This window comes from Notothenia coriiceps, unplaced genomic scaffold (genome assembly GCF_000735185.1).
Source record: "Notothenia coriiceps isolate Sejong01 unplaced genomic scaffold, NC01 NC01_scaffold00005753, whole genome shotgun sequence".
NCBI lineage: Eukaryota > Metazoa > Chordata > Actinopteri > Perciformes > Nototheniidae > Notothenia > Notothenia coriiceps.
The window spans coordinates 24505-39363 of record NW_011338454.1 but is presented as its reverse complement, the minus strand read 5'-3'; the positions used below and the strand labels follow the sequence as shown (position 1 = coordinate 39363).

The following is a 14859-nucleotide window of genomic DNA, read 5'->3' as shown; positions in this document are numbered from 1 at the left end:
TTACCTTGAGTAACATTTTGATTGGATGACTTTGACTTGTAACATAGTATTTTTACAAAGTGTTACTTGTACTTTTATTTAAGTTCAAGATGTTAGTACATTTTCCACCTTTGCCAAATGTACAGTCAGAGACTACAGACCTATTGTGAGCTTTTCCGACGGACAAATGGGCAGTGTAACTCTCGGTAGCTGCCCTGCCCGTCCAGCAGAGGGCGGTGGCGGCCATGTTGCTGATCCTCCACTCATAAAGAAAACCACTTCCGCTGCTCCACTACGTCACTACTCTTTCAGCAGCGAGGTGAGTACATCCGAGCAGCGATCTCCTAAATGAAATCTAAAGAACGTCTGTTTAAATAGTTGTTTGTGCAACTTATACACGTGTCTTTGTGCATGGTTTTCAACAGTACACGTATATTTTCCTGGGTGTTTTGTGAAAAACCCTGTGTAATAGAGAGACTTGACTGACCTTCACTAGCAAGCTAACAGAGCTAGCAGGAGTCTTAAACATAATGTCAAGGGCCTGGTGTCATTGAATGCCTATGGTCAAACATGTGTTTTCACCTTGTCAACTTCTCCATTAGTTATTAAAAAACATTCCTTACAATGTAGCATAGTCTTTTTTCGAAACCTCACTTTCGAAAATGCATTTATACCTGACGCTAACGCCACTTGTCCTTAACACAAACTGCTATGTGTTTATAACATCACAATGCGCCTTAAATTGCAAATACAAGTATGTTTCTCTGTCCAGGCTGCAACAATAATGCACTAATTAATCAATTATTTTCATCTATATATGGCTACATATAACCTTTGTGTCAGCAGCAGGTAAATGTCTTCCCATGTATGTCAACCCTCGTATGGCTAACGTAGACGATCACTACATAGTATACATTACATAGTGGAAATTAAGAAGGACTCTGTCATTATTAAACCTGCTACACATTCATTACACACAGCGCTGCAATACATCCTACATCCAAATACATCCTGTTAAGGGTAACATGTTGAAATCCATATTTCGTTTTTTTTTTAAATATTCGTTTTTTACCCTCACTGATATAAACGGGGTAAAATATTCGCCAGCGATTACAACTTGCAAGATGATCATACACTTTATCAACACCTACCTAAAACACAAGTATTACGTTTCACTTTTGACCTTGTTGGCAGACAAAAGTTCATTCAAAAACTAAGTAAGGGACCTTGAGTTTTTCTCTCCTGTCAAACTCCCAAATAGCTTCAAGACACATTGAATATCAACATTTATGCAGCTGGGATTTATTGCAGTACTGTACTATAGTATTAGTATTAGCTAGATGTACTTCATTAACTTGCAACTCTGTGTGTGTATATAACCAGAAAATAGTTTTTTCCGTAGTAGCCTGGTTTATTTTCATGTTTTTGATGGGTTTGATTTGACGAACAAGATTTCCTTCTTCCTTTCAGACATACATAATGGCAGGCCGCCGTGTAGCCGTGAAGGCCATTGACTGGTTGGCGTTTGCCGAGAGGGTCCCACCCAACCAGAAGAGCATGTTCAATGCTCTGAAGACTCGCAGTGATGCCATCGCTGCCAAGTTAGTTTAACACAAACAACAGGCTTAGAATGCTATGCCAAGTCAGCTTGAATCAATTTAGGTCTTATAGTGTTGAACTGTACTTTAGAGAAGTAAATTGTGAAAAATGTGGTTTGACGGAGCATGGAAAAAATAAATTAAATTGTGCGTGGGGAAACAAGAAAGTTACCTGTGCGAACAGGTGGAGGTGGCGCTTCTTGAGACCACCAATGCTTATGTTTACTTGTGGAGATTAAGTGAGTTATAATTCAAACTCTGACTTGTTTTTAAGGACATTTTGGCCAGGAGTGTAGTGCTATTTGTTTAAGCCCCGGAGTGCAAGTAGGACATGAGCGTGCACATCAATCAATTAATCAATCATATTGTATTAATAAAGCCCAATGTCACAAATGACACTTGTCTAAGGGGGCTTTACAGTGTGTACAAGGAATAGACTCTCCAGCTGAACTCGGCAACACAGGAGACTATTTAAACCAGTGTACATTCATCTATAAATTCTCACTGCATCAGCTGCCCACAGTGTTACTAGGAAAACCTCCTCTACTTCATGAATGCGGACAAAAACAGTTTATTACGTGTATTTGTCATTTTATTATTTTTGCTTATATGCATTTTATTGGGTTTCTTATTAGCAATTGATGCTAATGGGTTATTAAGTTGTCTCTGCACAGTTATTGTCTTACTCACCTTTTTGATCAACTAGGGAACACATTGGCTTATTCTTAACTGTTAAAAACCCATTTGAATCTTTGATGTCCTCTTGAGTTTGCTTACTGTACCTATATTGTCTGTTAAACTCCCATTGTCTCTTTGAACCAGACTGAGCTCCCTGCCAGAGACTGCTGCAGCCATTGACTGGAGTCTCTACCGGACCACGGTGGCCAAAGTTGGGATGGTTGATGATTTTGAGAAGAAGGTGAGCTTTACTTGACGGCAGTATTTAACTGATCATGAGCATAATGCAGTCGTTCAATGAAATGTGGGTGTAAGTAAAATCCCACATCTGACACTGGTAGTTAGCTTTACTGAGACCTTTCCACATAATGTAAAACACAATACAGGACCCAAATAAATGGTGAATTCAAAGGATTCTCTAAAGGCAGTAGAATCTGACAAATCTTGGTTTGTCACTGAAGCTTTGTCTTAAAATAACTTATTTCCCCCCTGCAGATTTAATGACTTGCAGTGCTATTTGAATAATTGCAGTTTATGTGTTACAGTGCTAAATGCAAAATGCTCTTTTTACACACAGTTCCAAGCCCTGCAGATTCCTCAGCCTGTGGACACACAGACCTCCGCCATCAACGCACAGGAGACTGAAACTGTAAGTGATTACACCTACAACAACGGTATAAAGTTGTATAATTGGTTGACTTTTTATAAAAAGAAAGATCGTTAAACCAAAATTGGTAACTATGCCATTTTTTTTAATAAGCACTTAAATGATGTTAATATACACAATAGTTAACACTAACGAAATCCATCTGACACTGATTTTTTTTTTAGTTAATTAAAGCAAGGAAAGACAGAAACCAGAACCAGAATTCATTGAAATGTATTATTTGATAGTACCAGCATTATCTGTAGAAGTGTAAGGTCTAATTATTTCATATTTCTCCTACAGAATAAAGATGCTCTAGCCTACATTGAAGCTTCCAAGGCCCGCATTGCTGAATATGAGAAAGAGGTGAGACATTTGTTGCTAAAACCACTCTTGCACTTCATCAGTAAACCTGCATTTATAACCTTACTGTTTTTTTTCTGCTTCTCTTTTTCTATTCTTCCATGTTTGGTCTCAGCTGGGTAAATTTAAGGACATGATTCCAGTCGATCAGATGACCATCGAGGACCTCAACAATTACTTCCCCGAGACCAAATTGGACAAGGAAAAATATCCCTACTGGCCCCACCAGCCCATTGCGAGCCTGTAATCATATTTCTGGCCACTCGCCCATCAATAAAGTTTATGTATTTGGAAGAGAACCATTTGTTTATTTCATTATTTGATGCGCATGTTATTTTCAGTTTCTTGACTGTTATTTTTACATTAAGACCAGTAACAGCCTGTGATACTATAGTTTGAGCCCGCAGGGGTAGCGATATAAAGGCTTCTTGCTAACATGTTGACTTGCAGAATAATGCTATCCTCTTGGGTTTATAACTGTAGCCAGTACCACTGTACGATAATATGTTTCCAAGGCTTGAGCTATTGAGCTTATATATAAATAAATAAATACATTACCTAAGAGTTGTTGGCTAATTTAATAAGTAGACGTGTTGATGAAGACCTCTGAGTACAGAGGTCGGGTATATAAAGTAATTGAAATTTATTATCTGTGATCAGTAATATAAAGCTTAAATTAAATTCACATACAGTGTTTTGTATGTTCAAACTTGCCCGTGTGTCTCATGTCGAAGTCCGAATAAAACGCTCAAAAGTTTACCTGCAGTTATAGACAAATGCAATATGTCCTGATGTTACCCAATCGGCGATGTACTGGCTGTCTTCCACAAAAATGATTGGAAAGACACTATTTATTTACATGTATGTGGGTGGAATATACACCATTCCCCAAAAATAGGCGTTTTGATTGGCCCATCTTTACAGCTTCTCAGTTGATTGGCTACAATTCTGGTGGAAGGAAAACGGGAGGGGCTTCATCAGTGATTTCCCTTGTATGTTATTTGAGTCAGTGCCGATTGACGGGAGTCTATCAGATCAGGTAAATGCATTCTTGAAACGGCTATGTATTATTTGATGACATATTGTTAGTATGACAAATGTAAGCTCCCGGTCGTGTCATTTATTGACCGTTTTATTTTCGCGTTTTTGTGTTTACCGCGCAGTGAAAACAGGGGCCACCCCTTCAAGTGTGTGTCAATAACGGTATGATTGCTGCTGCGGAGGTCAAAAAGACAACCCTAATGTTATTCAACATAAATGATGGCTTTGAGGTGCTTTACTTCCACATCCGCGATGATGACCACAGGAAACAGACATATGTAGCATCGAAAGCTAGCTAACGTTACGGTTACCCAGTGACAGCGCTAGCCGCAGGGATTACGATATGGATGGGATATTCAGGCAGGTGCCCTCTGCCCTGGACGCTGGAGAGTTATTGTGATTGCTATTTTCAACCCACGAATCTTACGAAATACTAACAAATAATACTACCACATTTGCTTAACGTTTCCCAAGGCTGAAATCACACATTTAACACTTGTCCGAATATAAACAATAAGGCCTAACTATATGTATGTATCCACAATCCCCTGTGTGCTTCCTTTGCCCGTTAGCTAGCTTAGCTAACTGTACACCACTGCGTCAAACACTCAACATCAATACACCCATGCGAGTAGCCTATACGAACTACACCTGCGAATTAGCAACGTTACGTATTTCGTGTCGTAGCTTGAGGTTTATTGGTAGAAAATTATACAATTGTTTTAATTTTCTGTTAAGTGGTTCCCCGCGTTTCATATGTGTTTACAACTGAACAATCCTGCCATGGGATTTACGAGATGTCAGTAAGTCAACACCTCTGTGAGGTGCAAAACTATTTGGGTAGGGGGAATTATGAGATCATGTCAAACCTCTGAGTTGACCTTGGTCAGAAGTTTGCTGATGCCTGTATGTTGTTGTGTTATGTTGTCTTTTCTTATAGTTTTATTAAAATCTCTCTCCATAAAGTGTGAAGTGTACAGTTGGCTAAACCTTCAGGGTCAAAGGTGATAGTCCAGCACAGTGTTAAAAGTAGCACATTCAACCAAATAAATGTTCATCTGTGGTTGTCTTCTTGCACTGGCACTGCAACATCCTTCAAATGTGGATATAGTGCAGAGTCACAGTAATGGCTTTACCTTGTGGCAGACATTTTCCAGCCATACATATTCCTAAAAGGGGGTTTAAAATGCATCATCATACAGGCACGTTTTTGTGAATATCATGGCCTGGAGGGTGTATTGTGTTAGGTGAAAACAGACATGGCTGTGTTAGTAGTTGGCCCAGGTCTGTCCCTGGACTGAAGAGTCAACACTAGCTTCATTGTACATAGAGGACAATGAGAATAGGCCTGCATGGAGAGAGGCACTGCTAGGAGGCTAATGCGTTGCTTATAGTCTCATTTCCGGGGATAACAGGCCTGTGCTTTTCTTACAGTTGTATCACCACACTTGATGCTATATACAGAGAAAAGAGAGACAATCTGAGGCAAAGTGTAATGTGAAGCAACATGTTTTGAGTAATAGCAAGTACGTTTTGTTACATCGCTTGCTGCGATAGCCGACTCTGCTACAAGAGGCAGAGTAAGACATGTTTTACAAGAGCACTACATATAACAGTTATATCCCAAAATCTACAAGCTTGTTTTTGGAAAGGCAATTTTAAAAATAGTAAAAGATTTGATAAATATGCCTGCCCATTGCTGACATTTGGCTGGTGTTGAATTTGCACTCTTAAGATTGAAAGCATGGTGACAGCTTTCAGTGTCAAACACACTTTTCTTATAATTTACTTTTTTTATTAATTTGCACTCTGCATTAAAAGACCACTTGTATACGAGAATGTCATTAACAATGTCTGAAAAATAATGAAGACCATATTATAACCTTTTTATGATTAATCAATATTGGAAGATTAAGTCAAATGTTTTAATTTTCAAATGCACTTCAATATAATATATTTTGGTTATAAATAAGTGTGCTTGAAGTGGTGATTCCCTCGCAGCAGCCTCCTGTTCTGTTTGTGTGTGACTCACAGGGGTACTTCATGTAACATGACACTGCATCCTCACCCTTTCACTGCTTTAGTTTCATCCATGCAGCAGTTCAGCCACCCTCTCCCAGCCACAGATATTATAGATTTCAGCAGTAAATACATCAGACAAGGGATGCAGCTGATGCCAATCTGTGTTGTTACCTCATATTCAGTCTGGACAATGTTGGGACATTGCTGGTATCATTGGCAAATATGTTCTTTAATAAACCTTTTAACAGTCAATATAAGCACAACACATCATTATTTTACATTGAATGTCAGATAAGAGCTGAAGCCTTCAATAAATTGATGGCTTTTAATTGTAAGAACTGAATTGACGGTAATTGGAAATTCATTCAGTTTTAGGCACACATACTAAAAGAAAAACATTAAACCTTGAACCGTCTTCCTAAATGAAATGATAAGCGTCTTTTCTTTGTTTCATTTCATTGTGAATTGAAATTTATGAAGTTGATGGACATTTGTTTTACTATTCCTAATGACTTTTTTTAAAGGATTTATTTAATTACCAGTTAATTTGATGTTTATCAAAGGGCTGTAGATAATCATTCTTGATCATTTTGCCGTAAAATTACTGAAAAAGACATTGTCAAAAGTAATAATCAAATGAACAACTTAACATTAGTTGGTTCTGAAGTTAGTCATTTTATTAGCAGTATACACCAAGAGCAACTGAAGTACAGTGTTTATAAATCAATGCATTATAATGTAATGCCAGAGGAGATGCAATCACTATACAATATCCTTATTTACCAATATGAACATGCACTAAAACATCTTTAAATACCTAAGACACAGAACAAGAGGCTTGTTGTAACTTCTACGGCTATGGTAATGACTTTTCTCTAATGGTCTTGAAGTGTTGGCTATTAGCCGTGAGACGCTTTCTTGTTTAGAGGCTTCTTCGCTCTGCTGCTGTATCCTACTTTGTATGCCCTCAGCACACATGGAGTGTCTTGTTAGCCCAATAGTTTACCCTCCAGCCTCACTTCTGCTGGTGTAGGAGTGGGAAATCGGTGGACCTCAACGAGCTAAGCTAGCATTAGCTGTTTATTTGTTCATAGGCAGTGAATGAAGCTTGTGTCCCAGCTCCAGCACATAAGCCCGTGTCAGCTGAATCCGTCTGTACTGGCAGAGAGGTGGTATGTAGCCATCCTCGATGAACTTTGGGAATTATTGCCTCTCAGCACAATGTCACAGTTATCAGAGGCAGAGACCTCAAGCTGTCGGCTATAGGGAAACCTCTCCATTAACCGCAATTTCTTACACATATTAATATACATTTTATTGTATTGCACTGTTGGTGGAGCCTGTGACCTAAGATTTCCATCGTCATAACTACACTGTAGCTATGTACGTATGACTAATAAAAGCCTTGAACCTTGAACATGCTCACAGGTTTAAAAAAGAGAAATTGTACAGGAAAACCATGCCTACAAACACTTTTTTATTATGCTGCCCTAAATGCTTTCTCTGAATCCCCAATAGAAGCGCCACAGATGAATTGGGACAGTAAGGAGACCATTCTGGGATAAAAAGAGGGGAAGGGGTTACCATCTGGAACCTTTTGCTATCTGTTATCTCGATAGCTTGCTGTGTGTGTGACAGAGACTTAGCCTTGACTAGTGTCCTCCCTCGTGTGCTGCTGTAGGATGCAATCATTTGATCCCTCTCTGATTCTAATGCTCGGTTAAACGGATTTTAAGTAGAGATTAAGTCTGTTTCAACCAGACAATTGAGAATATAAACAGTTGTTTTTTAATCCCCTGCTTCATATTCTCTTTCTGGTTAAACGTGTTTTTCTTTACAGCAGCTTAAAGCAATTATGTGTTTGTTTGTGTGCATGTATGTCCCTGTTACAATGTTACATGCTCCTAATAGGAGTACAAACTATGCTGAGTTAATTGTGTAGTTCACAATGAGAAAGCTCTAAATAGCCAGTGAGTGGATGTTTGTTAATGTTAAGTACCTAGAAGCAAGGTAACATCTATCCATGGATGCAAATGAAAAGTCAGGAAAATATTTACATTTCCTAAGCAAACATTCAACCATTCACCCGTGTTTTTCTACTGTGACATGCCACAAGGTCAGTTTTGTAATCATGTTTGTCTTTGTTTCCAGTGGCCGTTGATGGACCATCCCTATGAAGAAACAGGGTGACAATGGGACAGAGTACCTCAGAACAAGAGGTCCAAGGAGACACGCAAGAGGTTGGTTTTTCACTAGATGTATATGCATATTTAATAAAAAAACAAAAAAAGTGAGCAATCGAGTTTAGCTACAAAAAAAGTAAATATACCATGTGCCAAATAGAAGTCAGTAAGTGGGCTAACATAAATTGTATAGCTGACAAGTGTCATCCTTTGTAAGGGTGAAGTGAAATGCCTGTTTCAGACACACAGACGATCAGTCACAAGTTGTACATATAAAACGTGAACAGACAGTGATCTTACACAAAATACTGTGTAGCAGTCCACAAGCACAAAAGACTGCACAAGCATCCTATATTAGTTAATGAAAACGTGCATTTAGGTTATGTATGGAGCTAATTTCCTGCCATAACTCCACAAACAAACTAAACAGGTTTTCCAAATGCCTCATGATTCACTAACAAACACAATGTGGTTTGCAAATACAAAACACCATCTACAAACTAATGCATTTAGTTTTGCAAAGAAAAAACTTATCTATCAAACAAACACAAAACATTTTTTCTAATAAATCATGTTTCAGAGACAAATTCAGCATAGGTTTTACAAGTACACACATTTTTTTACAACTACAAAGCTTTTTCTTCTCACGGCAGAAAAGTCACGTGACTTTTGGCAGTATTATTCCGCCGTGGCTGGCACATGCTCCACGGCAGCAGGGGGCGCTACTGAGTCCATTGGGGAAGGCGGGAGCCTCCCGCCGGGAGGTTGAGCAGAGCATGGAACAGCCCTTGCCAAACTGATGACAGCGGTGTTTCTAGCGATCCAGCGATCTGGGTCAGTGTTATAGTGATAATATTATAAACAAAGTTGAATTTAGCGATCACAACGAAAAGACCAAGACACATATTGAGTCCCAGAAAATTGAATGTTATTAGGGCTGTAACTATAATAAGCCTTTGTCTAAAATGGACAACGTTGTAACTAAGGAGATTTAAACCATCAGCGATTCTGCACCCTTCATTTTCTTTCCTGCTATATTCAATGAGTGATACAAATATTTNCCATAATTTCACATTGCTGTTGTTTGCCTTTACTTTACTTTTCCAGGACTACCGACCACGATTTAAGTCCGGAAAATCGACAGAGTCAGTAAAAAGTAGTACAGAGGCACACATCACAGGTTATAGCAATGGTATCGGAACGGGAAATTTCTCGTAGAACGTCCAACAAAAAAAAAGCGATGTAAATACGAATTTTGAACGAACTTTAATTGTTATTTTTTCACTTACCATCCTAACTATACAAAATGCTTGTATTCCCGTCATTAAGTCTCCCTTTTCCTCGTTAAACTCGAGACGACGAATTTTTGCCGAAAAAAAATCCAGTATGCGCAGTTTGCGCAGTCATATGTTAAGTGTTTCCCAGTTTCGTAGAGCCCGAGAGACTGAACGCCAATCATCATCAACGCACTCAACTCGCAACCAAAATCACTCGAACCTAAAAAGCATAAAATGTAACATAAAGTGGTAAGATTAAGTACCACGCATAAACACAAACACGTCCAACGTGTTTATGGTCGGAGAGTCTGTAGCTCAGTGTAAAGGGAAAGTGTCATTTTTTCTGCCTCGATCGCAAGCAAAGGACTCACGCAACACCTAGGTGGAGGGACGTCGTATATGAGAGGTGTCGACGAATAGTCTTTCGGCATAATGAAGAGCGAGGGGGGCGGAGCGCCGCAGAGGGGAAGGACCATGTGCCGTGCGCATTCCTAGTACTCACACTCAAACGGAAATCCATTGCGACAACCCTGGTACGGCATACATGGTAACACCAGTCGCTCCAGGCCGCTGCGAGCCATTATAAAAAAGCTCAGACACTCATAGTAATACCCGCTTATTTTGTAGTTGGTATGTATATTTAATTTAAAATCTGCTGCTTATGTTATTATAGCATTTTATAAATTATAATATTGGTGTTAATGTTCGCTTTATTTTAATTTAAGAGGTCATGTATATTTAAGTTATATTTATTATGATTTTTAAATGTTCCATTCAAAAATGTTATTAAAAAGGCATGTACACCATAAAAGATGACTATTGAGGTCTATTGTCAGGAATGTTAGTGTTATATAAAATAGTGAATTCTACTGCAGCAGAATGTTGCACGTCTGCACAGTGTTATATTTTCACCGCTGAGTGTCAGTAAATATTGTTTAGTTAGTATTGGACTACAAGATAGATGCAAGCCTGTACAGGTAGAGTTATTTAAAGCATAAATGGGTGGGTTGGGTTCTGGAGGTGTGGTTACAGCATTGTGCTTGGTTGGCGTGGCCTGGGCCTGGTGGTGGGGTCCAATGTGATATCTTTTCATGGGGCCCGAAATCCCTGGCGGCACCCCTGAATATTCCCATAAGGAAGAAGCCCTCCTTTTATTTGTAGTTTATTTTCATATATCAAGTTTTAGCATATCTTTTATTTTTGGCTGACTGTTAGCTTGCAAGTCTAAAACATTGCAAATGCTCCTGCTTTGAAAATAACTTTCCCAGACATTAACCCTACGATGTACATGATAAAGCGTCTCTAAATCGACCCAAAGCTAAGAAGGATGACAAGATCTGTAAGGCTCGGTCTGAACTTAACATGACAAATATTTTCTCTTAATGAGAATTCTAAGCAAACATTAGGAAAATAAATATAATAACCTAAAGCTAGAAATCGATTCTGATAATCAACCCATCACTTCCTGTTATGTGACGTATTGTGATGTCTTCACACGCATAGCTCTTCATGTTAAGATTTCCACTAGTGTTTTAGTAACAGACTTTCAATTGATAGGAGACACCACCTTTAAACTGTGAATTGCCCACGTGAACACTTTCCACACTTACACTTTGATTCACAAACTACATTGCTCCTATAAGCCTCCAGCTACAGTGTATTTATGTGTGCACATCCTTTCTGTGCACTCATTGAATATTCCCCAGTGCCTTTTACTACCTTAGCTCCTCACACTAATCAATATCCACTGATAACAGACATGTTGTTTCTTTGGCTGTCAGCCAAGACACTAAAAACATATTACTCTTGCACACTCATACTGGAGTGAAACAAACAAGCTTATCTTGGCTACAGGATCTCCACTCCCTGAACTGACAATCTTGTTTAGAGAATTACTTAGTTCAATGTTTGCTGAACTTTACTGATAAAAAGTCATTCATCAAGCTAAATGGAAAATCTACTCAGCTTTTTAAGAGTATTCTTCCTCTGTGTAGTTGCTGGGAGGCAATGCACATGAATAGGAACACAACATTTTGATCCTTTTCTTTCTTTCATGCTTTGTTGCGTTCTGTCTCTCTGCCTCACATAAATCCAGCTCCATCAGTTTTCATTATGTCTTGTCGTCATCTCATGGAGCCTTGTTTGTAGGTAGTGAGGCTACACCCCCTATAGCAGCACAAGACCATATTACCCCCTACATCCACATGTGACTGAATAAAACAAATCCATCAGCTATTTCAAGGTCAAACTACATTAACACTGGATTGACCCACATTAGGGGGGGCATGGGTCATATGCAAACGTTATCTTGTAGAGTGATCAGCAGACTTTGACCTTTCTGTAGGAATTCAGACGAGTCAGACGATGATGTGATTTTTTTTTCCTTCTATCTTTATTATCAGGTCCAGTTCGTCCCCACTGACATAGACAATGGACCAAGCGAAGCAGATACAACACCTGCTTTATTTGAGGAAGCAAACGTGAGTTTTTAAATCTCTACTTTTTTGAAAATACAGTTGTTTTTTTTCAAACATTACTGTTGTTCTTGATCAAAAATAGTTTAATCTAGGTGTTTCATATGTAGTAGGCTCCTATCATCTCCCAACACTCATCGCCTGGGCCTTGCCCCTAGGACCGGGCAATATAAGTTATGATATCAATGTTGTGATGGGAGACTAGAAATAGATATCTGGATATTGCAAAAGTTTATTTTCAACCCTGAATTACAATAAATGGATGTTCTTGGACTGTTCAAACTGTTCTATTACTTGACTTATATCAACATAACTGATATTTATTAATTATAACATCTTCTTAATATTTTCCTAAAGCAGTTGTCAACCATTACAATATTGTTGCAAAATCACTGTTGCAGCTGTAGCCATTGGGTATGCTATTAAAGCGGCTGCTTGTAATCCTCTGTATTTTTCTGTTACACTAGGATGGGTTTAATAACATCAAGACATTTGTTGAGGAGGAACTACAGTCGAGCATGGTAAGTGCAGCAAATTGTATTAATGCCATACATGTTTTCCCATAAATAGCCAGAACATATAATGTAGCTCTGGAGTATTTAGAAAGCACAAAGATATAGATGATTTAATAAAGTCATTCTTAGACCTTAAAAACATCAAAGTAAATATAATATAAGTGAATCAGTCATTAGATTTTGTCAGCTTTTGACCTTGTAAACACATCCACTCTCCTCTTCTCTTCTTCTTTTCTGTGCAGATGGTGGGGATGGTGATTGGTGCGGGCATCGCCATAGTGCTCATTGCCATCCTCATCTTCTTCATCTTGCGAAGGATCCAGCTTCGAAGTCAGTATCTGCTAAGAATCCAATCTCACCATGCATTGAGAATATGTAAAAATAGTAATGTGTTTTGAAGGTTTTATGTCATTTCTTATTTTTCAGACATAGAAGCTCAGCAGGCCCCCAAATACCGCTTTCGCAAGAGGGACAAAGTAATGTTCTACGGCCGAAAGATCATGCGTAAAGTGAGTGTTTGGATGACAGAAAATGAAAATACTCAATAAGCAAGCCTGCACGTCTGTGTTGTAGTTATCACAGGCTGCTTTTGGCAATATATAAGGGCTATTTTTATAACCAACATGTCTCTCAACAGGTCTCACAGTCTACCTCTTCCCTGGTGGGTACATCCTCTTCCTCTCGGCCGCGCCTAAAGAAGAAGCAGAAGATGCTCAACATTGCCAAAAAGTAAATAAGAAAGCTTTCTCTTAACAACAGAAAAACTTCGACTGAAAGTTCACTGTAAGAAGTTCACACACTTTCCCATCCCCTCCTCATATCACACTGTCCTTCTGCTGTGCAGGATCCTACGCTTCAAGAAGGAGGTGCCAATCCTGCAGGCCAAGGAGCCCCCTCCCTCAGTGCTGGAGGCGGACCTCACTGAGTTTGATGTGGCCAACTCACACCTCCCCTCCGAGGTGCTGTACATGCTCAAAAATGTCCGGTAGGTTTATCTTCTTTTTTCATGTCTATGATTGTTTTATTTTTAGGGGAGTTCATCTTCAACTTCAACTTCTTTTCTATACTTGAAAAAGTGATATTATATGATTCACATGCACAACACACAAATATAAGCCAAATGGTCACATTTATTCATTCAGAAACAAAAACACACTTTTTTTTCTTAAAATGTAATTTTTTCAAAAACATTTTATTTCTCTAAATTATGGTAATTTCAAAATAAATTGTACAAAGAAAATCTGTAAAACTAGAATAATGTTAACTCTGCTAGGTTTTCTTCTGACAGTAATGCTTGACACCGCACAATCCTTCACTTGCTAAAACATGTCTGTACACAGAGATGGGGTCGTTACTGAAAAAAAGTAATATATTACATATTACTTTAAAAAAAAAAAGTAATATATTACACTACTTCGTTACTCTCTACATAAAGTAACTCGTTACTTTACTCGCAGGGCCGGCCCGCCCCTCCCTACAGGCAGATCACGCAGACTGCGGCGCACCTACAGTGTAAGCGCGCCACAGTTTTGCCTCTGCGAAACAGATAGCTCCTGAATGTTTTCCTATCTGACCATGGCTGTCCTCTGTCTCCTGCTATGTGTATTTTGCGCAGTATATCTCTGAACGATGGTGATTCCACTGTGCAAATGGGAAACATTTCCTCTACTCTGAAGGATGCTACAAGCCTGTCCATCTCTGCTTTGGTTACTGGTCCTCCAAATTCAAATTTTTGTTGCCTCGGGGTCGGCGGCGGCGCACTCACAACATCCTCACTCTGGGTTCGGGGGTCCTTAGCTATTAGCTTCACCTTAGCATGTGTTCTTTGCAGGTGCTTGTTGAGGCTTGACGTGGTGTTTACAGCAGTGGATAACAGCTTCAGGCCTGGACACAGTTTGCACCTCACCGTCACATTCCTGTCTATTCTTCAGACAAACTCAAAATAATGGGCATACCTCCACCCCTCGAAAGTTATCGCTGACTCAGCCGTGTTTATGCAGCACTGCACGTGGAGATGTGGACGCGCAGATAACGTACATATAAACCTGCGGCGGAAACCCCTCTTGTCTGTCAGTGTGATTAT

The 14859-nt window shown here is 39.1% G+C and overlaps 2 protein-coding genes across 2 annotated transcripts in view; both read left to right on the top strand.

Annotated features, from left to right (window-relative positions):
• The first annotated feature begins 230 nt into the window (after positions 1 to 230).
• On the top strand, positions 231 to 3563 carry atp5pd (ATP synthase peripheral stalk subunit d). Its single transcript, XM_010768428.1, has 6 exons — positions 231 to 298; positions 1450 to 1580; positions 2400 to 2496; positions 2833 to 2904; positions 3205 to 3267; positions 3380 to 3563. The coding sequence occupies exons 2-6, from the start codon at positions 1459 to 1461 to the stop codon at positions 3509 to 3511; spliced, it is 486 nt and encodes a 161-aa protein (XP_010766730.1). The 5' UTR covers positions 231 to 298; positions 1450 to 1458; the 3' UTR covers positions 3512 to 3563.
• Positions 3564 to 4235: 672 nt separating this feature from the next.
• Positions 4236 to 14859, top strand: part of pnpla6 (patatin-like phospholipase domain containing 6) — a 34956-nt gene continuing 24332 nt past the window's right edge. Inside the window, exons 1-8 of the mRNA XM_010768432.1 lie at positions 4236 to 4303; positions 8479 to 8567; positions 12190 to 12267; positions 12729 to 12782; positions 13019 to 13106; positions 13203 to 13285; positions 13414 to 13505; positions 13621 to 13761. Of these exons, the coding sequence (XP_010766734.1) occupies positions 8520 to 8567; positions 12190 to 12267; positions 12729 to 12782; positions 13019 to 13106; positions 13203 to 13285; positions 13414 to 13505; positions 13621 to 13761 (584 nt within the window). The 5' untranslated portion in view covers positions 4236 to 4303; positions 8479 to 8519. The remainder of the gene's footprint in view (positions 4304 to 8478; positions 8568 to 12189; positions 12268 to 12728; positions 12783 to 13018; positions 13107 to 13202; positions 13286 to 13413; positions 13506 to 13620; positions 13762 to 14859) is intronic.

Coding starts and splice junctions, on each gene's coding strand:
- atp5pd (XM_010768428.1), top strand. CDS start 1,459: ATGGCAGGCCGCCGTGTAGCCGTGAAGGCCATTGACTGGTTGGCGTTT. Junction 2,497..2,832: donor TTGATGATTTTGAGAAGAAG/GTGAGCTTTACT, acceptor TTTTACACACAG/TTCCAAGCCCTGCAGATTCC. Junction 2,905..3,204: donor ACGCACAGGAGACTGAAACT/GTAAGTGATTAC, acceptor TTTCTCCTACAG/AATAAAGATGCTCTAGCCTA.